Source organism: Haliotis cracherodii, unplaced genomic scaffold, assembly GCF_022045235.1.
Source record: "Haliotis cracherodii isolate W230 unplaced genomic scaffold, xgHalCrac1.p SCAF_8, whole genome shotgun sequence".
Classification (NCBI taxonomy): domain Eukaryota; kingdom Metazoa; phylum Mollusca; class Gastropoda; order Lepetellida; family Haliotidae; genus Haliotis; species Haliotis cracherodii.
In genome coordinates, this window is record NW_027266341.1 from 31,948,309 (window position 1) to 31,971,935 (window position 23,627).

Here is a 23,627-nt window from a genome sequence, read left to right on the forward strand (position 1 = left end):
TTCAGAAATATACTATCATTTGGGAATCCTTTATCAGTGATATACTGTCATGTAGGAAGCTTTCATCATCATTAGAGATATACTGCCAGGTAGGAAATCGTTAGCATCTCAAGTTATATACTGTCATGTAGTAAGCCATTATCATCATTAGAGACGGGTTCGATTCCCCGCATGGGTTTAATGTGTGATGTGTGATGTGTGATGTGTCACTCACTCATCATTAGAGATATACTATCATGTAGGAAGCCTTCGTCATAGTCAGTAATATACTATCATGTGGGAAACCATTATCATTTTCAGAAATATACTATCAAGTGGGAAACCATTATCATTTTCAGAAATATATTATCAAGTGGGAAACCATTATCATTTTCAGAAATATACTATCATTTGGGAAACCATTATACTTTTAAGAAATATACTATCATGTGGGAAACCATTATCACTTTCAGAAATATACAATCATGCGGGAAACCATTATCATTTTCAGAAATAAAATATCATGTAGGAGGTCTGATGGTGAGCAGTGTCTGAAACTCAGCAGAATAAACTGAGAGCCTTAAGGGCCAGCTCATTTTATAAACTGTAGACCCCCAAGAAAAACGGTAGGCCCAAACATTTCAGCTGAAGCGGGGAGACATACTCTTCCAGTATAAATAACAAAACCCAACCAGTCAGGAGATTTAACTGCTATATCACACCGAGTTCCCAGAGTTTCTTTGCAACTACCTTTTGAAAGGCCTAATTCTACTGTTTATAAAAATGAAAATCATGTTCGTAAATTTTTTTAAAATAATTTAGGACTCAATTAAGTTATTTTTCAATAAAAAAAAGATAAGCACCAAGAGAGCGAAAATTATGGTGATTTTCGGTAATTTAAGATTTCACAATAGAACTATCCACTAGTTTATTTCTTTTTTATTTTCATTGTTAAAGTAATAGGAAAATTATGAACAAAAGAATTTTAAATACTCTCTATCATCACATATTTTCAGATAATAGTTGCTTTTCGCTCAGTTACATGAGAAAATCCCGGCAAATAAATATCCCGGTGTGATAAAATATGATAAACTGAAATGAAATACGTATTTTCTGAAAATGCAAAAAATGATAAATTTAATGAATGGGGGGTAAGTTCTTGAAGCTTTATTATGATATTATTGTAACGCGGCTACGGTGTGGCCGGTATACCCTCCTGCGGTGGAAAAAGAGTTAACCAGTAGAGTACTTTGAAGCTTGACCCTGTTTCACTAAGCTATCTCAGTGTTATGATTCATTTACCACGTTTATAGCTTAAAATAAACTGAATGCCGTCAGGGCCTGCTGAAATTTAGAACTATCAGCCCGAGAACAAATCTGTCGGCCTATGGGCCGTGTCTATTTCGAACACTGATGGTGAGGATGATGATGATGATGATGATGATGATGATGATGATGATGATGGTGGTGGTGGATGGCGGTGAGGATCACGATGAGGGATCTAACATGTAGTAGTACTCTGGGTTTCAAAGAAAGTGATGATGTTATTAAGGATGGTGCTACTGCTGTTGCTGCTGCTGATGATGATGATGATGACAATGGAGGGGGCCAGAAAGATCAAAAGGAGTGTGAGTATGCAGTTTACAGCTTCAGAAAAACCCAGTCTACAATACAACTGTTTTCTGTCATAAAATGTGTACACGGTTGCTTTGTTGCATACTGACAAATACACTCACCATCACGATCAGGCGGGTCATTTGTTTGATCAATTCTCATGACGATAATAGGCAATTTGGCGTTATTGTGTTTTGTCGATACCCCTTAGTTAGAATGTTTATATCGATATATCCTTGATGAACTGTTTCCGGAGTAGCAAAGGCGCTAATACCATAAAAGTAGTGATCATTACTTGAACAACCACAAGGATGAATTTGGTTCCATAATGCGTTTATTGATCTATTTAAATGTATTCCCATTAACTGCATGTTTTAAAAAAATCCTCGAATGAGGTAAGTCAATTGTGTCTGAAATAATAAATATTTGCTTGAAAATAAAATGTGAAATGCGTGCTTTGTTATTAGTTTCTGTTTATTTTGTTTTGGGGGAGTAATAGAGTTTATATATGCGCTTCTTGCTAACTCTTTATCAATATAATATCTTTTATAACATCTGAGGTAATTCATCGCGTAAATTGGTTGATAACTCAAGAGTAATTATTATAGTGGTATGGGATAGATTGCTTTACACAGAATAACCTTCTGATTATGTGAGTGAGTGAGTATGGTTTTACGCCGCTTTTAGCAATATCACTGCGGGGTACACCAGAAATGGGCTTCAGACATTGTACCCATGTCGGGAATCGAACCCGGGTCTTTGGCGTGACGAGCGAACGCTTTAACCACTAGGCTACCCGACCGCCCCTATGATTATGTACACAAAAAGGTAGTTCAAGGTTGTTTCTTGACTTTTAATGTGCTTTGGGTAAAAAGAAATCACCAGTCTAATTTTCTTCCCCGTTCAAACGGGTGTGCATCTCTACATCTCTAACATAGAACATTCTTAGATGCTCTGATTTGAAAATGCATGGGCTATAAACTGCCAAATTGTAGTTTCTAGTATGTTCAAAGTAAGCATGACACCACATTTAAGACAAGAAAATCCTACCAAATCCCGAAAAACAACTCAGACAACTTGGAAGGTCATATTGTATTGCGTCGTAACGTCAAAACGTCAATTAATTGTCTCAACAAGATGCCTTCATATTGAACGTTGTGATGGTATAATGCGGGCTTTAGAACTAACGTCAGCGACGTTTCATTCACTTTCCACATAATGAAGGGATACCCTTCATAGCTTGCGGTAACAATAGTTGGCCTTACGCGCCAAAGCCACGTTTTCGATTCCCCATATGGCGTTAATGTGTCTGCTTGTACTAGTCCGGACTAATGCCGGTTTTACGGACCAGTTCACTGATATACCATGACGTTGTTTAACAGGGCAACAACAAGTACCATAGTGTAGCGCATTTTGGTATGAGGCAGCCAGGGATCGAACCATCGACCTTCCGCTATCCGGGCAGATGCTCCATCCACGAGACCACGGAATAGAACTTCTGAGAACAAACATTCATTTTGTTAAGAACTTACGCTCCCATCTTACCTTTATCCCTGCCGCCATGTTCTCTCTGTAAGTGTAATGTCTCTGGGCGATGTTGTAGATTATAATGAAGTTGGCAGCATTGCCGGCGTTGTTAACGTTGACAATGTTACTGACGTTGAAGTTAAAGGTATGACACAGACCCTCATCGGTGAACACAGCTTTGAAATGGGTCGCACAGTCGATTTTGTCTCCTCCAAAGTAACACTCATGAAGCAACGAAGACCCATCCATTGACATATTCGTCCACCAGTCTAAAGACAGTGGCTGGCGAAGGTCACTATACCTACTGTCGGTGAAGTTAAATGTTTCCTGTTTATTGAACCTTTTTAGAAGACTTGACGTTTGAAAATACGACTCAATGTGGGGGTTAACGTTAAGACGAGTTTTGTTGAGGGTGCATCTGTTGCAAATGGTGACGGCAGGGAACTCGATGGAGCTCTGGACCTTGTTTGTGACCTTGGTGACGGTAGGGTAGCTGTAGTAATCCCCAAACTCCTTGACCAGGTTGTAAATGAGAAACGCCGTAGCACCACTTATAGCCAATATCCATAGCAATCTGAATAAAGAAACATGTAAATGTCAATAGATCCACTGAAGAGATACTGAATTTTTTAAAGACGTTTAAAAAACACGTTATGACATGTATAGTCATTTCCACACAGACTAACAACACCTGCGTCCCCAAACAATGGGGGATCAGGGATTGTAGCGTGCAATTACAGGCTAGACTTCGTCGAAAGGCGGTAAACTATCCCAGTGGTTAAAGCGTTCGCTCATCACGTCGAAGGCCGGGTTCTTAAAGCGCTGTAAAGCCATACTCCCCAACTCACAATACTGCGCCCATTCTTGGCGTCCCCACAGTGAAGGTGGGAACATTCTAAACTCACTCACTCACTCACCCACCCATGCATCCACCCACCCATCCACTCACTCACTCAGAAAAATTAGCTCGCCATATCCGAGGTTCATTACGATACAATAACAGTTACATGATCCCATTGGGATTGGTTCGCGTATAGCAGAATGTCCAGCTGTCCAAAATCCAGCTGCCACATGTAAGGAGTTAAGTGTAGAAGTAGCGTGAGCTGAACCAGAAGGGTCATAAGGTCATTACACAAGGTCAAGGACGATCATTTACTGTAGCCATGGACATACCAGTCATGATTAATACTACTGGACGTGGCATAAGATATCAGTATTTTGCTTATTATGGGGGGCGGTCGGGTAGTCTGGTGGTTAAAGCGTTCGCTCGTCACGCTGAAAACCCGGGTTTGATTCCCAACATGGGTACAATGTGTGAAGCCCATTTCTGGTGTCCCCCGCCGTGATATTGCTGGAATATTGCAAAAGCGGCGTAAAATCAAACTCACTCACTCACTTATTATGGAAAACATCACTGTTCTGAAAGGGCGTAACTTGACTCAGCCACATGTCTAGAAACACTGGAGAAGACTAAGATCCGTTTGCACAAAGCGATCTTAACGTTTCATTATATGAATTTACGTAAAGATTAAAGCTATGATATCCGCAGTGCCAAGATCGCTTTGTTAAACTTGGTCCGGAAACCAGTTTGGTTAGCAACGAGAGGTACTGATCAGCAACACAACAGTATTACACTAGACGTTCCACCAAATACTCATACGTCACTTAGTAACACCTAGCACCTACCCGCGATATCTGATTCGGCCAGTAGGTGAGATCTTATTGAATCCATGAATCCCCGTAGTCTGACTGAACTCAGTCCACAGGCTGCACAACGTGTATTTTGGAGGAGGTCCTTCCGCACCAGTTTTCTCCGTGCCAGTCATCCCGTCTCTGCTCGTCAACCTTTAAGCAGAGGAAATTGGACGTCATTGTTTGGAGTATTAAAAACGAAGATTTTTATCAGGGTCAAAGAATTTCTGTATTGTGTATATAAACTGATGTACAGCGCATTAATGACGAATTTTGTACTTGTGTGAAGGCAATCCGTATATTTATTCTACCATGTTGGAAACGTTGACAAATGGTATATGCTAAGTTAACGCATCCAGTACCAAAGGGAGGAACAAGAGACAGAAACAAATCATACAGAATTAAATATACGCATATGTTAATGTTTTCACGCATCTTGTGTACGCTGTTCATGCCAAATACTTGTTTGAGTATAATCACATGTATCATTTTGTTTCCATACTTAAACTTTGGGCTTTCCTACTTTCTAGTACTCAGCAATATTCTAGTTATATGACGGCGGTCTGTAAATAATCGAGTCTGGACCAGAGAATCCAGTGATTGACATCATGAGCATCGATCCACGCAATTGGGATACGATGACATGCATCCATCAAGGCAGCGAGCCTGACCACTCGATCACGTAAGTCGCCTCTCACGACAAGCATAGTCGCCTTTTACGGCAAGCATGGGTTTCTGAAGACCTATTTAACATCGGGTCTCTTACCTTCTGAAACTGACAGGACGTATAGAGATAAATAATTGTCAATGTAGCATTAATCCCAAATCAAGTACAGGTAATCTAAACATCATATTTTATATCATGTTAACGGAGCCACATGAAGTTCAGTTATTTTTATTTTTAATAACTGTTTTACGATTTTCTTCCAAAACTGATAAATTAAAAGTTTATTTTAAAAACATTTGAGAAACATTTCGATCGGGTGAAATAAGAACAAAATGTCAAAGAAGGGTTACTTTGAGAAAGGGTTGTTTTCAGAATAAAATTAATTAACTGATTACGGTGGAAATACACGCAGTCACAAACAGTAGCAAGTTAGCTTGGCATTCATCGGGTGCTGGTGAAATATTTATCCATGGAATCCCTACGGAAAAACACCAAGAACAAATACAACTCTGACATGTTCCGTACATTATTCCACATTTGGGAACAATTATTTAAAAAAGTACGACGTTATTATTAAAGTTTGTTGGTAAAAGATGTTAACATAGAGTAAACAAGTGAACGTATTACACCCTGAAGTGGGTGGTCTGTGTGCAGTACACACCGGTGGATGGAAACGCTGATATCAAAACAACCGGGCAAAAGAAAGTATACAGTAGAAAATTGGATTTAACCAACAGATTACAAACGTTATGAAAACGTTACTAAAAGCTGAAAACAGTCGCCGAAACACTGCAAACGTAAGGTCCAAAACACAACCCGCTGGTTTGGAAGGTGCACGTGCAGCAGTGAAAAATCACTAAACCCTCTTTGACCAGTAAAATAAAGCGACAAACCCTTTCCATATCCAATTGTACGATTCCGATTATATCATGAGCATGTGTTTATGAATCACGATCAATTAGTAATGATACCAGCTGTTCGCGAAAGGGTGACCGTATCCTGCCCCACCGGTCACAAACACATGCAAAGGCAAGTCAAATTTGGAAATGCACGAGCAGAAAAGGTATAAAGTGCAATGGAGCATTACCAAAACTTCACTGGTAATGAGTGAGTGAGTTTGGTTTTACACCGCTTTTAGCAATATTCCAGCAATATCACGGCGGGGGACACCAGAAATGGGCTTCACACATTGTACCCATGTCGGGAATCGAACCCGGGTCTTCGGCGTGACGAGCGAACGCTTTAACCACTAGGCTACCCGACAGCCCCTCACTGGTAATGAAAACGCTCAAAAGATATGTCAGGAAAGAGAGAGGGAATGGGGTTGTGCAGGATTCCTAAGCTGCCAACAATGTCGCCGTTCTTCCATGGCCAGTTCGCTCATCAGACTTAAACCCCATTGAGCATTTTGAGATCTGGATCGTCAGACCCGTCAACAAAGGGTGGTCAATGAGCCTGGGCGTACACTGGTGCTCGCGGTGGTCATGTCCGCTGTTGAGATATATCTGGTATCTGAGAAAAACTCAAACTTGACCTGTCTCACTCCGCTCATTTACATGACCCCCATGTACTTGTCACGTGTTGCCCTTGTCGCATGTTGTGAGATACACATTGATATGATGCATGTTATATCGCCTATGATACCCATATCACATACATTACGATCGACAAACCTTATTTGCCAGACTGCCTCCGTGGTTTAATGGTAGAGCGTCCGCCCGGAGTGTGGAAGGTCCGGGGTTCGATCCCCGACCGCGTCATACCAAAATACATTAAACGATGGCACTTGTTGTTATCCTGTCTGGCGCTTGGCATTAAGGGGCTAAAACAAGGACTGGTCGGCTCGGGGTCAGTATACAGTGTCTTAGTGAGGTATTCATATTAAACTGAGGCATTGTGTTTCAGTGAGCTAGCCCTATAAATCGGCTCAACTGCGGACTAGTACACACACACACGTACATGCACGTCGCTCTATAAGTGCAGTAATCTTGGACGCGACGTTAAACCCCATATCACCTTGTCACCATGTTGTATGTTTCTTTTTTGCCATCATCAACTATGAGTGTAAACTTTCTTTCCGGCAGTTTATTTAAAATCAAAACAACTAATTTAATGTTTGGAACCCACATTGAAATCGGAAATGGTATTATGTCACGCCGACCTATTCCTGGTTGTGTCGAGAAGATAAATTACTTGTTAAAAGCCAGCACATACGGCATCACGTCCGATGACATGCAGTCACAAACAGTAGCAAATTAGCTTGGCATTCATCGGGTGCTGGTGAAATATTTATCCATGAAATCCCTACGGAAAAACACCAAGAACACTGACGCTATGAGTGCATGTGTACATTCATGTGATATTCTGGTGAACGAGCAACTTCCCCTAAAGGTTGATATTGATATTGATGTCAACGCCATGAGCCGTAAGCATGAATAACAATAACCCGCATACACGGCGCCAAACTACTTACGTTATGAACACGATGCGTTGTTCACAATAATGCAAAAACCCGTGAAGACCCGGGTGAGAAAGGTCTTCAACAACCCATGGTTATCGTAAGAGGCGTCTATGCTTGTCGTAAGAGGAGACAAACGGGATCGGTTGGTCAGGCTCGCTGACTTGCGTGGATCGATGCTCATGATGTCAATCAGTGGATTGTCTGGTGCAGACTCGATTATTTACAGACCGCCGTCATATAGCTGGAATATTGCTGAGTGCGGAGTTAAACAACAAGCAAACACACAAACAAACAATAGTGCTAAACCCTGAACCAAGGCTAACTTTCCTCTCAGCTAAATCGAAACGTCCAACCTCGGCAGGTGCATATACAACCAGTTGAAACAATGGACATGCACACCTAGGTGGTGTAAAGAATTATAACAACAAGCCAGCTCGTTCGTCCTCGCGGTATCGAACATCAGCAGCTATTGTGGTGACACAGTCCTCATTTCACTATGGGAAGCCAGGATGAGTTGTGACCTGACAATTAACCTGATAATTAACCAGACAATTAACGAGACAATTAACTCCGAATAACTACGTGTGGCGCGTACCACTGTGAGGAAAGGGGTAGCGGGTGGTCAGCGGCAAGTAGTGCGCTCGATATGTGCGTGTCCTGTCTCGGCAAACAACAGTGGCAATGCTATCTTTTGACAATGCTTGAGATCATTTGTACATTCTTTCTCCAATTTGTGACAGTGAAGGCCAATTCCCGAGCCTGAGAATGTATGATTTGGCCATGCTTACCTACCTTTGACGTCTTTATACATTTGTAACTACAGTAAACTACGTTAATAACGAACACGCTTATAACGAACTGACGGATATAACGAACTTCCTTTTTGTCCCGACCATTTGCTGTAGTTATGCTGTATATATGCTTATAACGAACTTCGGTTATAACGAACTAAAATTAATGGTCCCGTTGAGTTCGTTATAACCGTAGTTTACTGTAACTTCAATCAATCGACTTTTAGAGCATTCTGGTATCGACTTGTCACATAAACCTCTTAACCTCAGTTTAATTGTCATGACCTGCACGTTCACAACATGCGTACATTCTATTTAACTGTAACAAACGAAATATATTTGCCCACATTCTGTGCACCGCCTACTTGTCTCAAACGCGTTTTGTGAGTTGGTTCCAATTGTCCTGAATTACCAGTAGTCATTGATTTATCCTGGCCCAGCGTCCCCACAGGGGAACGAACATCAACTATTAATATAAGTGTTTCTGAAAGGTTCAAGTCTTTGTTTCCAGATGTTTAGAATACTGAGGTTTGACATGCTTTGTAAAGGTTCACCAGCAGACAGGTGAAGTCGTGACACACTCGTGCATTCGTCACCACTCGCCCCTTTCCGTAACCTGCAAGCTATTCGACTTGTCCCGGAATAACACGAGTTGGTCACGAATGACACTCGTGACCCCTGCGCACTATACAAACATAGCATGATCGATGTACATTAATGTGTTTTGGGTTAAATTACAATCGCTGCTCGGAATCAACATATGAAGTGTGTGGTTAGTAGGATTTATAGATTTTTTAATAGGTATGTGCTTTGTACGTAATTGATTGTTCGAAAACATGATACTCGTCGTCTGTAACAAATATTACAGAACTCACATTGTATCTGGCTTCGTTCTACACCAACAGAAAAAGGTGACCGTGCTTCATATTAAGTGCAATAAAAGTTAACTTATTCTGAAATCGAATGATGCATATTTCAATGCGTATTCATAAAGACAACTCTACTTTTGTCTTGATTTACAATTTGCTCCGTTCACGGTTTGAATGTTTGGTTTGGGAGCATTGATACTCGCATGCGTGAGCAAAGAGCACAAAGAATTGTTTAGCTACCAGGAGCTCATAAAGAACACTTTTGTTTGACCGTAAATAACGCTTGATCAATGACAAGGCCTACGCGCCTTGGGTGTGCTTCAAACAGGAATGATGTCAAAGGAAGTTGCCAGATATTTTAAAGTTCAACGAAACACAATCATTCTCTTTGTAGACATTATCTACAGCAGGGCAACACACACGACTTGACATTGACCGGTATCCACGTGTGACGTCACGTCAAGACACCCTATTCAACAATAACAGCCATGGTGCATCTACGGATTCGATAGCAAACTGCCTCATCAACAGCTCGAACAATTCCTCGGTTGAGACCAGTTAGTGGCAGAACGGTACGCAACCAATTGAGGAAGCAAAACATACAGCCCGACGTCCATCCCAGTTGTGTGGATCGATGCTCATCATATCAATCACTGGATTGTCTGGTCCAGACTCGATTATTTACAGACCGCCGTCATATAGCTGGAATATTGCTGAGTGCGGCGTTAAACAACAAAACAACCAACCCGACGTCCAGCTAATATAAAACATGTACGTGCAAATTGTGAATAACGACCTTTAAGCCAAAGAGATGTCCTCTTAAATATGTATTGAAAGATGCATTATTCAATTTCAGGATTAGCTATTATTCTTGAATTTTATATGAAGCACAGTTACTCTTTTCAGTTAGTATACATAGCTGAAGGTAAAACCATTTAAATTGGGTAAGAGCTACTCGAAGATGTCTTATTATTATAAAACTGATATAATTCATTTCCATAAGAGGCCTGAACAGACCATGTGTTAATTCCATTATGAAGGGTATCATGCCATATTCTGTTCATAAGAATATGTAAGTCGTCGTAGTTTCTGATACAAATGAAAGTGAATGACTTAAATACTGCTGTTCCAACAGGTAGACAATTCTGAAATATTGTCGTCTTTAAAATACGAAAGACGCCCAATGAATTCTTTCATTCGCTGTCGCTTGTACTTACATATTAAAACATAATCTAGAAAAGAATGATTCGGGTATGAATCATTGGTATTTTTGTATGCAAATATGTGAAAAGGGTATGTACCACATTAGACTTTGAACCTGTGAAGATCCGGGGTATACTAGGTCTTCAGCAACCCATGCTTGCCGTAAGAGGCGACTATGATTGTCGCAAAAGGCAACTAACGGGATAGGCTGATCAGGCTCGCGGACTTGGTTGATGCATGTCGTCGATCCAAATTGCGTGGATCGATGCTCATGATGTCAATCACTGGATTGCCTTGTCCAGACTCGATTATTTTACAGACCGCCGTCATATAGCTGGAATATTGCTGAGTGCGGCGTTAAACAACAAACCAACCAACTAAATCGAGGGAAGGATGTATCGGGTATGAATCATTTGTATTTTTGTGTGCAAATATGTGAAAAGGGTATGTATCATATAAGACTTTCATTCAGGTGGAGGGCTAAGAAGCGCTTTCAGGTTAGCATGGGAACAACATATTGACAGTCCCTATACCTCAGATCCATAGAATAGGGACAATTTCATATCAAATACACATCATATGGAATATTTTCTTTGTAAAGCAGAGAAATGGCAGTTTCGAGTAAAGGTTGGTTGCCTGACCACCCAATCACGTAGGTCGCCCTCTTACGACAAGCATAGTCGCCTTTTACGGCAAGCATAGTTGCCTTTTACAGCAAGCATGGGTTGCAAATCAGCGAGCCTGACCACCCGATCTCGTTTGTCGCCTCTTACGACAAGCATAGACGCCTCTTGCAACAAGCATGGGTTGTTGAAGACTATTCTACCCCGGAATCTTCACGAGTCTCACTGCTAGGAATATCAAATGAGAAAAACACCTCCAGAGTATTTCTATTAAATCGCGTTTTACCCGTGAGTACTCCGGGTAAGCGTAAACATTCCAGCAACCCATTCTTGTCGTAAGAGGTAAATAAATGGATCGGGTGGTCAGACTCACTGACTAAGTTGATTTCTCGTCATCGTAGTGGAAATGGGTAGATCGATGTCCCTGGTGTTAGTCATTGGATTGCCTGGTCCATACTCGATTATTTACAGACTGCCGTTAAATACCTGGAATATCGCTGAGTGTGGCGTTAAACAACAAAGAACAACAATGAACTGAAATCGCTTGTAATTCTCTAACTTCCAATGCGTCTAACCATTGTTTCCGTCTACAGACATGTATATATACTCAAACATAAGGAGATATGATTTCAAGGTGAAGAACAAATGTCATACCTTTCACCTTGTATTAGTTCAAGAACTGTTCCTCCAAGGATGCGAGGATTTCATTTGCAAACAGTTCAAAGTGTCTTCCCGTGTGTGCGAGGATGTGATTGGTCAACTGAAAAAAATTGACCAGAGAGCTTCGCCTGCAACTAGTTAGAGATGTCTTGGTCCATGGTTTCAATGAATGATGGTTTCACTTTTCAAATTATCTTCAGCCATGGATGCGAGGGTTTAAATCTCAGTTATCGAATATGTTTTCTTCGTCAATGGCCTTGTCAATGATTAAAAATTGTCGATTCTTCAATGGATTCATTGAACAAAGAATTTCACTTACCAAAAACGTGTATCCATGATTAGAAGTTCCCAAATCCGTAACAGAAAAAGAGCTCTACTCCACCGTTTGTCGACACGATGAATACAGCCGACCGTTATAGTAATTAATACATCGTTGCTGAACTGACTCTCAATTCCAACGCGTTCCGCTTCACATAAACATTAAGCTAAGAGGATAGGGTGTAATTAAAACAGATGTACAGCTAGCATCCCGTTCACGCTGGTTGGGAAAGAGCCATGCCACCGCGTACGTTCCCACAGAGTTGTCATTATCTGGAATAATATGTCAAACAATGATGCGTGTCAACGTTTATGTCGAGGGCTTAGTAATCAGAGTATCTCAGTCTGTGCTGTTAATAGCGATCGGTGGTATATTTGTGCTGCAATATCCTTTTAACGCGGGGGAATAATCAATACTAATACCCTGCCAACCGAAACAATTTCTGATAATGGTCAAGGGGGACAACTGCAGTGATGACCCATAACACCAATTGAAGTAAGGGACTAGTTATTTATCATGGGAGAAGAACGGAGGGGTGGGGGCGGTGGGATTGGTCATTGGGCTACCATATTATGACCTCCTGTAAGTAATCGAATCTGAACAAGACAACCCTGTGATGACCGCAATCAACAACGCCACCTCTAGTCTTAATATTGTGAGATTTTTTTTTCTCAAACGATCGCAAAGGAACATATGTTGGGACAGTTGAACACGTTTGTTTTGTAATCATGGTGTACTACAGAGTACAAAACAAACGTGTTAAATTGGTTTTCCGGGTCATGCTACGCTTCAGTTAAAGGATGACGGTTGTCCCGCTTGGACGGGTGCTTAATGACATTCATGTAGGTTGGCGTCAAACAGTGCAGGTTGCAGTGACTCGATCGCCTACAGCCTCCTCTACACAGGTGAGGAGACCAGCCTCATTCAACCCAAATGAATACGAATGAGTAGCCTATATATTAAAATAAACTGTATCCGTGACGGCAATAACAATGTAATAATAAACGCTTATATATATTAAATGGGTCATCAATAAAATTTATTCTTCAATTCCATTTTCGTTTCAGTAAACATCTTTGAAACGGAAAAGTGTGAAAAGTGTCACTTTAACACTGCCTCAAGCAATTTTCAATCAGTGACGTGACGAGCGATTTAAGTTTTGACTCGCTTAATACGAAACCGTGGTCTGAGTTCGGTACGAAATGGTGCATGGCGTGTCATAGCATTCGTTACCAACTCGTGTTATTCCGGGACAAGCCGAATAGCGACTCGTCTTCGCGCAAACGGGCATACCTGAAACAATTGTTAGCTCGTTGCGTAATGGTTCACATCTTTTTCCTCATATGTGACATATATTTCAGATACAATTTAAAGCACATCAGGACATGCGGAATTATACAGTATGTTTGATCACATTTAACTGTGTCTTAGGTATATTTTCATATGCAAGACATATGTAAAATCAAAAATTATTCCTGAGGGATTCTTTGACGAAGAACTTGAAGTCATTCGCGCATTCTGATTGGTTTGTCGTATTTTCACACTTAACATTCATCGATTAGGGGACCGAGTCTTCTTGCAGATTACGGAAAGGGGCGAGCGGTGACGAATGGTGTCATTGTAGATAGTGCGTTAACTTGTCATGCAGATCGGGTACGTTCTGTTCCCCATATGAGTACAATTAATGTAGAGCCCCATCTCTGTATCCCCAAGAGCGGTGGGGTAGCCAGTGTGTTAACGCGTTCGTTCGTCACGCGGTTGACCTGGGTTCGATTCCTCATATGGGTGAAACGTGTGAAGCCATTTCTGGTGTCCCCCGCCATGATGCTGCTGGAATAATATACAGCTTAAAGCGGCGTAAAACCGTACTCACTCTAGGCCTCTCCGTCTGAAGTGGCTGCAAACCTTGCGTTACTAAATCGAGCACAAAGGCCACATACATATAGGGCTTGTTATGTTCTCAAGTACAACTCCCTGGTCTAGTGGTAGAACGTCCCCCCGGAGAGCGGAAGCGTCATACCAAAAGACGTTAAAAGATGGTACTTGTTGTTACCCTGTTTGGCGCTCCACATTTAGGGGCTAAAACAAGGACTGGTCTGCTCGGAGTCAGTAAACTGTGTCTGAGTGGGGTATTTATGTTAAACTGCGGCATGGTATGTCAGTGAGCTGGCACTATTAATCGGTATCACTCCGGACGAGTACAAGCGCGCGCCCACGCACGCACGCATGCACGTACGAACGCACGAACGCACGCACACACACACACGAACATGCTCGTCGCCATATAAATGCAATAATCTTGCGACGTTAAAGCCCATTTCACCTCACCTTCTCCAGTACAAACAACGTGATCTAGCGAGTTCGTCGATTGTGTGTAAAAGTATCATTAAGTAGATTTTGACGTCATTGATGACCTTTATGATAATGTCAAGGTCATCTGTTTGGCATTTTGCTTCAATACAGGTTTCTTGATTTCATCCAGACCATTTACATTTTCTTCCCGGATAGTTTGTCATTTGATTCGAAGCAATATGAGGAATTTAGGGATTATGTATTTCAACTGAGTGGGAAATATATGTGGTGTAATAGGCGTCGTATAACTAGCATACGCGAAACGAGATTTTAGAAACACTATCCAATACTGAGAGACGTTCACTTTGACATTAGTGTTTGGGTATTGGCTTACACAAACCAAACGATTCTAGGGTTGTGTATGACGTTTCTGAATGATTACTGGTGTCCTGATAAGTCACAGATACCATTAATCACTTATGTTCTATATGAATTCTCCGAGAAAATATCAGTTTAGATTTCACAAATGAAATAAATCTGTGAACGGCGAAATAATAAAGTGTCAAACATAGCTATATTTACGACGTTCTTTCACGAAGGGAAGTTTATAAGGAAAAGTCAAGGTTGATACCAACCTTGCGTGAAGCACGTGCACCTCGCACTTTGCTGATTTGGGTTATAGAATGCATATCCCGGGGCAAATATACCATTCATTTTGGACCAACTCGGGCACTTATATCAATCACCTTAATAACACTTGTCCATGTTGATGTGTCTGTTATGAGGAAACATAGCCCTGATCAAGATAATAGTAATTTCGTTACTGTCTGTTCGTTTTGTTTCGTTTCGAAAAGCTACCAAATCACAAGTACCGTACAAATACCCGAATGCATAGAGTAACATACTGTTTAAAAATGCATAAAACCTATATAAGCAGAGATCATAAAATAGGTCTCTGATGTAAGTAAATATGTAGTTGTTAATTCGAACACGTTTTCCCTTGTTCGTCAGCCTTCTGTGAGGACTTCGTGGGTTCGAATCCCGCTGCCAGCAAACGTTTTTCATGAAATTGTTCTATCACTAAGATAAATGATAGGGAAAAAAGAAGGTCCGTCACTGCCAAGGGGTGTTTAAAAACAATTCATTTAGTTGAACGACGGTCAAAGACAGAGGAGCCATGGTTTTAAAATTACGAATGTAAATAAAAATGGATTGGCCCATATGACGTCATCTCGAAAATTGATTAGAGCTGTAACCTCTGGGACTGACTGGATTTTTTTCGATTCTTTGGAGCGAACCGTATGAATCCGCGTAGCTGATTAGAATGCAGGGATTAAAATAAACAACGAATATTTAATTATATGGTTATAACACTCCGCTTTGCAAATAGGGCTACTGTGTAGTTCAGAGAGAACACTTACTTCACAGACTAAGTCTATAGTCTGCTATATTTGTGCATTCGTGTCCAACTCGTGCCATTCTTGTAGGTTACGGAAAGAAGCGAGTGATGACGAATGGGGTGATGAGTGTGGCAGGCCTTTCATACCGACAAGATTGAATCAGTGCCAATCAGGGGCTTGCAGGGGTTCTCGGACTTGGCGTAACACTTCTGTCACCAGGTGGCCCTGTGTAGATCCGAGAGGTAAATATGATCAACTTTGTGAATAAGGAAACGATCAATGGCTGTTAGTACTGTATATGTGCCGGCACGACAAGATCTTTCAGATGTAGCATTCACTCCCAAGGGTTTCATATGTTAGCGATGTTTTTTTTTTGCCCCGGTTTTCGCGCGTGTGGTTAGGGCTTTGGAACAACTTTACATAACTATTGATGGTTTGATGTTATGTAAGACTTGAACACGCCACACTGTCTAAAACGGAACGCAGCTGTTAAGTAATTGGTAAAGCATCCTTTGGTGTTTAGCAGCAGCAGAGACCATGAAATAGATCTGTGTTATGGTCTGGTAGCAGTAACGATACCGCACAGCACCAAAGCTGCTTTGGTCCAAACTGGTTTGGATGACGGAGTAATATTGTTGAAAACTGCATTGTAGATTTTGGTCAATCATCAATGAGCCGCACCTGTCACCAGCTAATATAAACACTAATGTTAGTTAACCTTCCATGAATTGCCATGTGTATATTGTTTTTTTTCCGTTTGGGCAAACAAGTAAACAAAGTGATTTGGCTATTCCCAATTTTACTTAAAATTGAGGTCACTGTGAGCATGGTCAGTAAGAAGTGGAGATGTCACGATACAGGTGTCACAAAATATGATACATATCTGATACAGAAGCCACATTACTATACGTATCTTGTAGGGCTGGGATGTGTAACTCGGGTACCCAGGTCAGGTGGGTACTGAGTAGGACCGAGGTACCCACAGGACTACCCGGGCCTGTGGTTAGTCACGTGATATATTGTTTAATGACAAAAATTATCTTGAACTCTATGGTTACACTACAAGTCACTAATTCCTTCTGATTTTTCATATGGTTGAATAAAGATATAACTTAATTCAACTTCAGTGTATGAATGACCAGATTGTTTAATACATGTATCTAAATACGTTTTTCCAGGGCTATTCTAAAAATGTTCCCAATCAGACATTTTGAGACATCTCCTGAGACCTACACGGGGTACCCAGGTAGGGTCGGGTAATAGGGGGATGGGTACCCGGGTAGTATATTTGGACTCGTCCCAGCCCTGGTATCTTGATATACAACATTTTGTGCAGAAAACCCAGTCTGAGAATAGTAGCCATAGAGTCACTCGCTCATTAAAGTAAAGAAGGAAAACTGATAACTGAGTCAAGTCAACTATTCTTTATGAGAAAACAATAAGAAACGAAAAGGCTAATGTTCTGTATTATTACGTGCAGGCAGGAAAAGCTGGTCTGGCCGGTTTCGTATCCAAAGATGACCAAAAAAGTTCCTCAGAACATGGAATTCATGATAATACATTAACTTCATGTTTGTAACACCACATCTTCTGTCAATTTAAAATATTTGGCGGCTCATGGCTGAGATTGAAGGTCAAGGTCATTAGATCGGAATGATCCCTATTACGTAGATCAATGTTCATGATGCCACTCACTGCTCTACCGGTCCATACTGAATTATTTACAGTCAGCCATACAGCTGGAATATTGCTGAGTGTGACGTTAAACAACAAACAAACAAAGAATAGAACGTTAAATTTAAAATGTTTTTATCTTTGTTATTGAGGTAGCTATCAGCAGAGGAACTTTTGTTTCAAGTTACACTGCACTGGTCATATTGTGAATATGCTTTCCCTTGCTGTGGCCATTTAACCAGAAGTGCTCAGGTCTCTGTTATTAACTGTGGTTAAAGTGGCTGGAAGCATGGGACTTTCTGTAGTTTTTGTTTGTTTACTTGTTGTTTAACACCCCACTAAGAATGTTCCAGCTCTATGACGGCGGTCTGTAAATAATCGAGTTTGGACCAGACAATCCAGTGATTAATATCATGCGCATTGATCCAAGCTATTGGGATCAATGACGTGCATCAACCAAGTCAGCGAGTCTGACCACCCGATCCCATGAGTCACCTCTTACGACTAGCATAGTCGCCTTTTACGTCTAGCATGGGTTGCTGAAGACCTATTCTACCTTAGATCTTCACGGGTCTCTAGATGAAAAGGACTAAGTTATACTGTGTTGGACAACATCAGATATTGGTGAGGTTAGCTGTCAACTGATGAGTTTTGCATGTAATGAAGATACATTGGTTTGGTTTAGAATAGTTATTCAATGCCAGGTGAGGTCATAAATGGGGTTTTACATCGCGTTCATGATTATTGCAATTTTACAGCGATTTGCGGATTTTTGTGTGTGTATGCTTGTAGTACCCCAGATTAATGTTGCTGTTATAGTGCTAGCCCACTGACATACAATGCTGCAGTTTAACATGGGTGCCCTACTCAGACTCTTTATGCTGACTCCAGTCCTTTTTTCTCCTTTATGCCAAGTGCCAGGCAGAAGAGCAACATGTACCATCTTTTAATTTCTTATAGTATGAAATTGCGAGGTATTGAACCACCGACCTTCCGCTCTCAAGGCAGATGTTCTATCGACTATTTAATGTGAGATGAATGTATGCTGCTTATGACTTGTTATCTCCTTTACTAACTTTCATAACATATGCTGGGGAGATTATTATCCTCCGCCTCAAAATGGGGCGGGCAGTAGAGGGACAGTGTTTGTTCATCCGTCCATCTGCGCTCAATGGGGACACATTTTCTCAAACTATTTAAGTTAGTGAAATGACATTTTACACACTGATTTTACTGGTCGAGATCTAAAATGAGTTCAAACATTGGTGACAAATTAAAATTTTACTCAGTTAAGGCTCTCGCTCCATGCTTTTCAACTGCATGAAATAAGGACAAGTTTTCTCAGAAACTACTGAAGTTAAATGAATGAAATTTCGAAAGCTTTCTATGACATATGTATGAAGACTGAGTTAAAAAATGAGTGCCATAATGTATTTTTTCCAGAGTTACGCCCCTTGCCACATGTTTTTAGATTTTTTTCATCCTGTTTTCAAGTCCTTTTCCAATTGTGAAGATATGTCCATGTGATTTCATTATGTTATCTATTTCCTATTAACACAGCTTCATGGGTTGAGTGGGGCGGTCGGGTAGCCTAGTGGTTAAAGCATTCACTCGTCATGCCAAAGACCCGGGTTCAAATCCCAACATGGGTACAATATGTGAAGCCCATTTCTGGTGTCCCATGCTGAAATATTGCTAAAAGCGGCGTAAAACCATACTCACTCACTCATGGGTTGAGCAATTGTTCATACTTAAAAATATAGAAAGGGCCATTTAAGTGTTTTAATTTCATCAGATTTTCTTATGACAAAGCCACCCGAGTGCCTATCTGTTCTTAAGGCTTTATAAAAAGACTCTTTTTTTTATTGTTAACCTCAACTTCCACATTATTCACCAATTTTTTGAACAAACAAGATTCTAATGTGCCCCTTGGCAGGGCATAGTGATAACACAGTTTTCTTGTTCATGATAGTCATGGACTTTTGCAGTAGTAAGGCTTTTGAACATGTTGCTTATTTAGAAGGTGATGGTAATGAAAAAGCTGCCTCTTGTTTTAGCAAGACACAGAAAATAAGATAATGGTACTTGGGCAACTGGTGCCAATGAAAACACCTTTATCAGTTTATTAACCTTTTGTGAAGACCTGGTATCATCACATGTTTGTGATATAGTCAGAATTGTACAGTAGACATGACTCGTAATCATGCAAATATTGTGTTATATTTGCACTTACTGGTACACGCTATGGCATTTACTTGTAGGTAGGGGCACTGATCAATTATTCATTCGAACCAACACACTCAGGCTCAGAAGGTGATATTCCAGAATGCGCTGACCTAAAGCATGTGTTGAACTAAAGCATGTGTTGAACGAAAGCATGTGTTGAACTAAAGCATGTGTTGAATTAAAGTTATGGCGTTGATGACTCACCTGTGTGCTATAGGTGCGGTTCCCTCCTTTCAGATGGCGTCATGGAGTCCCTAACTGAAGCCATACGAAACAATGACGTAGATCGGGTTGGTAACCTCCTTGATTCAGGGGAGATAACTGATATTGATGAAGTCTGTGATGTTCTGACACCCTTATGCGAGGCGTGTCATGTCAACGCCAGAGACATAGCATTATTGCTTCTTTCATCTGGTGCTAGAGTTAATGCCCACTCAAACAGCCTAGGCAAACAACCTCTTCATTTTGCCTGTGATACCCCAGAGGACAGAGTGAACCTTATTGAATGTCTTCTAGAGGCAGGCTGTGATATAAATGCCCAGGACGAAGATGGTAACACTGCTCTTCATCTTGCCTGCACTCAGTCAAATGTTGAAGTCACACGACTGCTCCTCAACTCCGGAGCAGACGTCACTCTGGAGGATGTGGATGGGGAGACTGCCTTACTCCGATCCTGCTATGCAGGTGAGAACACACTGGTAGAGATGCTGCTCATGCATGGATCGGATCCTTCCCACAGAAATGGAACCTGTTTATTGACCTGTATTTTACGAGACAACTTCAAAGGAGTTTATGTACTGTATAAGTTATGCCCAGACCTAGAACTAGTAGATGTGTTGATGCTGACTGCCTCCAAAAAGATGTTGGAAAGTAGGACAGATCTGTTACACAAAGGCACCTTTCCACAAGAGGATGGCTTTACAGGAAAGCTTCCACCTCTTCATGTAACCTGTTCAAACCCTGTATTCTGTCCATCCTACAAAGTGATAGTTAGTATTTTGGAGGTTCGTAACGGTGTCCATAAGAAAGATTATGCAGGTTACTCGCCTCTACAATATGCTTGCTCCACTGTCAATCTTCATGCAGTTCAGGTTCTACTTGCCTATGGAGCTAACCCACTTCTTGATGGATGGAGACCATTATGGAAGTTATTCCCGTCACCCGTCCTGCACAGTTTGGAGGATTATTTCTTGGTCTTGAAGTTGTTAATGTTGGCAGGTTTCCGAATGGATGAGGAATCTTTCAGGATGTTCAGCAGAGCTGTGGAAGATTGTTCCAAACTTTCCACTGAAGAAAGGAAACGATTTGTGAGCCTTGTGACACGGTGGAGGCTGCTGCCCTTGGATCTCAAAGAGCTTTGTCGTGTGAAATTACGGCAGCTACTTCCAGCAAATGTTGATAAATGTGTCGAACAGTTGCATCCTGACTTACCATGGAGTCTTGTGAGATATCTGCAGTATGACGATGTTGTGCCACCCTTATCGTTTGATTTTGAATGATGTATTACTTTTGCAGTGCTGAAACAATGTAGAAACAAGAGTGTGATTCAATATATTCAAAGTACCGCATTTGCCTTATTTAGCGCCCGGCTCCAATAAGTGCACCTGATCAATTTGTAAGCAATCTACGTTGGCATCCCCATACTAGACTGAACATTTGAATGAGAGTGTATATTTCGTACAGAGATTGCCTCTGTTTTAGTTTTCTTAAGGTTTGCGCTGCGTTTGTTCACTACCGCTCGATCACTGACAACGAATTTAACTTGAATGATTTAATAAACCTGCATATCTATCATTAATGGACATTTTAGTAAATATTACTAAATTTATTAAAGTTTAATTTGTTGTCCGTGATCAAACGGTAGTGAACAAACTAAGTGAAAAAGTTGATCAAACTAAAGCTATTTACATTGTAATATACACCAGGATCTAAGGACTGTCATGTGAATGTTCGGTCTCTTTATGGGGGCGCTTACAAAGACTATACTTACACATGGTGTAGAAGTTGGTCAGGGACGCTTAATGGAGCAGGGTGCTTAATATGACGAATACGTCATGCTGATGTATATTTGATCAATTTGATGCCTTTGGTTGCCTAGGAAAACATTTAAACAAGAGTGACATTGCAGCTGATGCTCATGCTTACAGGAGTATTTTGTTGTACTGTTCCTATTTTCATGATTTTGTACCGAATTTGTATTTGATCTGTTTGAAGTATAAAACAGTTTTATTGAAGTGTTTGATTTCCAATTAATACATTAGCACATGCACCTGCGACCTTTTACAGCAATATGTCATTAATTTTTCTGAAAGTAGACAGCTGGCTAACACGTGATGCCTGCGTTGTACCTGTTACTTGGTGCATCAGTGAAAAGTGATGACGAGCAAACTGAAGAAACCCAGAAGCTGCAGGTGCTTCGTGGATGACAAAGACCCATATACAGCACATTGCAATCAAGCGAGCATCAACTTGCTACATGCTCAGTAACTAAATTTAAACCATGACACTGATCTGAGAATTTATTTTCTGAATAATATATACCTATAGTTAATAGGTATGTTACGAGAGCAACCTAGTCTGGGGCAACACAGTTTGGATGTCAACATGCACCAGGTGCAAGCAATATCTAACACCTGAATTCGCTCCCTGTACATTATAGTATGTGGTAAGGTGACTTGGGCTGACAACTTTCAAGGTTCAGTAAAGACACAGCATGAACCTCATTGGGCAACTTTTCATCAGTCCTTCATCAACAGTTCATCCATAAACATTTTTTTCCATCAATTTGGGTTTGTTTGTTTAATTCTGGACCAGAAAATCTACTGATTGACATCATGAGCATCGATCTATGCAATTGGGATACAATGACATGCATCAAACCAAGTCAGCGAGCCTGACCACCCGATCCTGTCAGATGACTCTAATGACAAGCATGGTTGCCATTTACGGCAAGCTTGGTTTGCCGAAGACCTATTCTACTCCAATATGAGACTCACATGAATTTTTTATAAGGAGTTCATGTTGTCAGTATAAATGCACCATTTTGAGATCATTATTCTGCGTTGGCAGTGATAGGTCTTGTAATAATGAGAACATATAATGTACCCAGTAACAGGAGATGGTAATGTGGCTGTTACACTTCTGGCGCCTCACAGGCTGCTTGGGTTGTATACATTCCTGGGAGCTGAGAATGAAAATTGAGTGCACACTGATCCATTGACCCAGATAATAATGGTGCACTTTGAGCATGATATCAAGCATGGAAAAAGTGCAATACAAATGGACTATCATTATTATTACCATTGTTAATTATAATTATTATTTAAGCTTCCTTTGAAATAAAAAAAATCCAAGTATTTTAATTTTCATATTTTATTTTAGGATGGCTCTTTCGTTTTCTGACTACATGGAGGTAATGACAGATTATGATGCTGCTGATCGCTCCTTGAGGTCACGACTACATGCTAATCTGACCGAAATTGTCCACACAGGAGACCTGGAAGCTGTAAGACACCATCTAGAGAGAAATACAGACAAACAAGATTACGTTGTTCCCTATACATTAGCTTACAGATATGGCAACGTTGACATGGCCCATTTGTTCTTGTCCCTCGGAGTAAAAATTAGTAG

At 40.8% G+C, this 23,627-nt stretch overlaps 1 protein-coding gene across 1 annotated transcript in view; it reads right to left on the reverse strand.

The window, feature by feature from the left end:
* Positions 1-12,493, reverse strand: part of LOC139449839 (acid-sensing ion channel 4-A-like) — a 33,178-nt gene extending 20,685 nt beyond the window's left edge. The window contains exons 1-3 of the mRNA XM_071231390.1: positions 12,406-12,493; positions 4,807-4,965; positions 3,139-3,694 (exon numbers count right to left, since the gene is read on the reverse strand). Coding sequence (XP_071087491.1) covers positions 3,139-3,694; positions 4,807-4,965; positions 12,406-12,422 — 732 coding nt within the window. The 5' untranslated portion in view covers positions 12,423-12,493. The remainder of the gene's footprint in view (positions 1-3,138; positions 3,695-4,806; positions 4,966-12,405) is intronic.
* Positions 12,494-23,627: the final 11,134 nt, after the last annotated feature.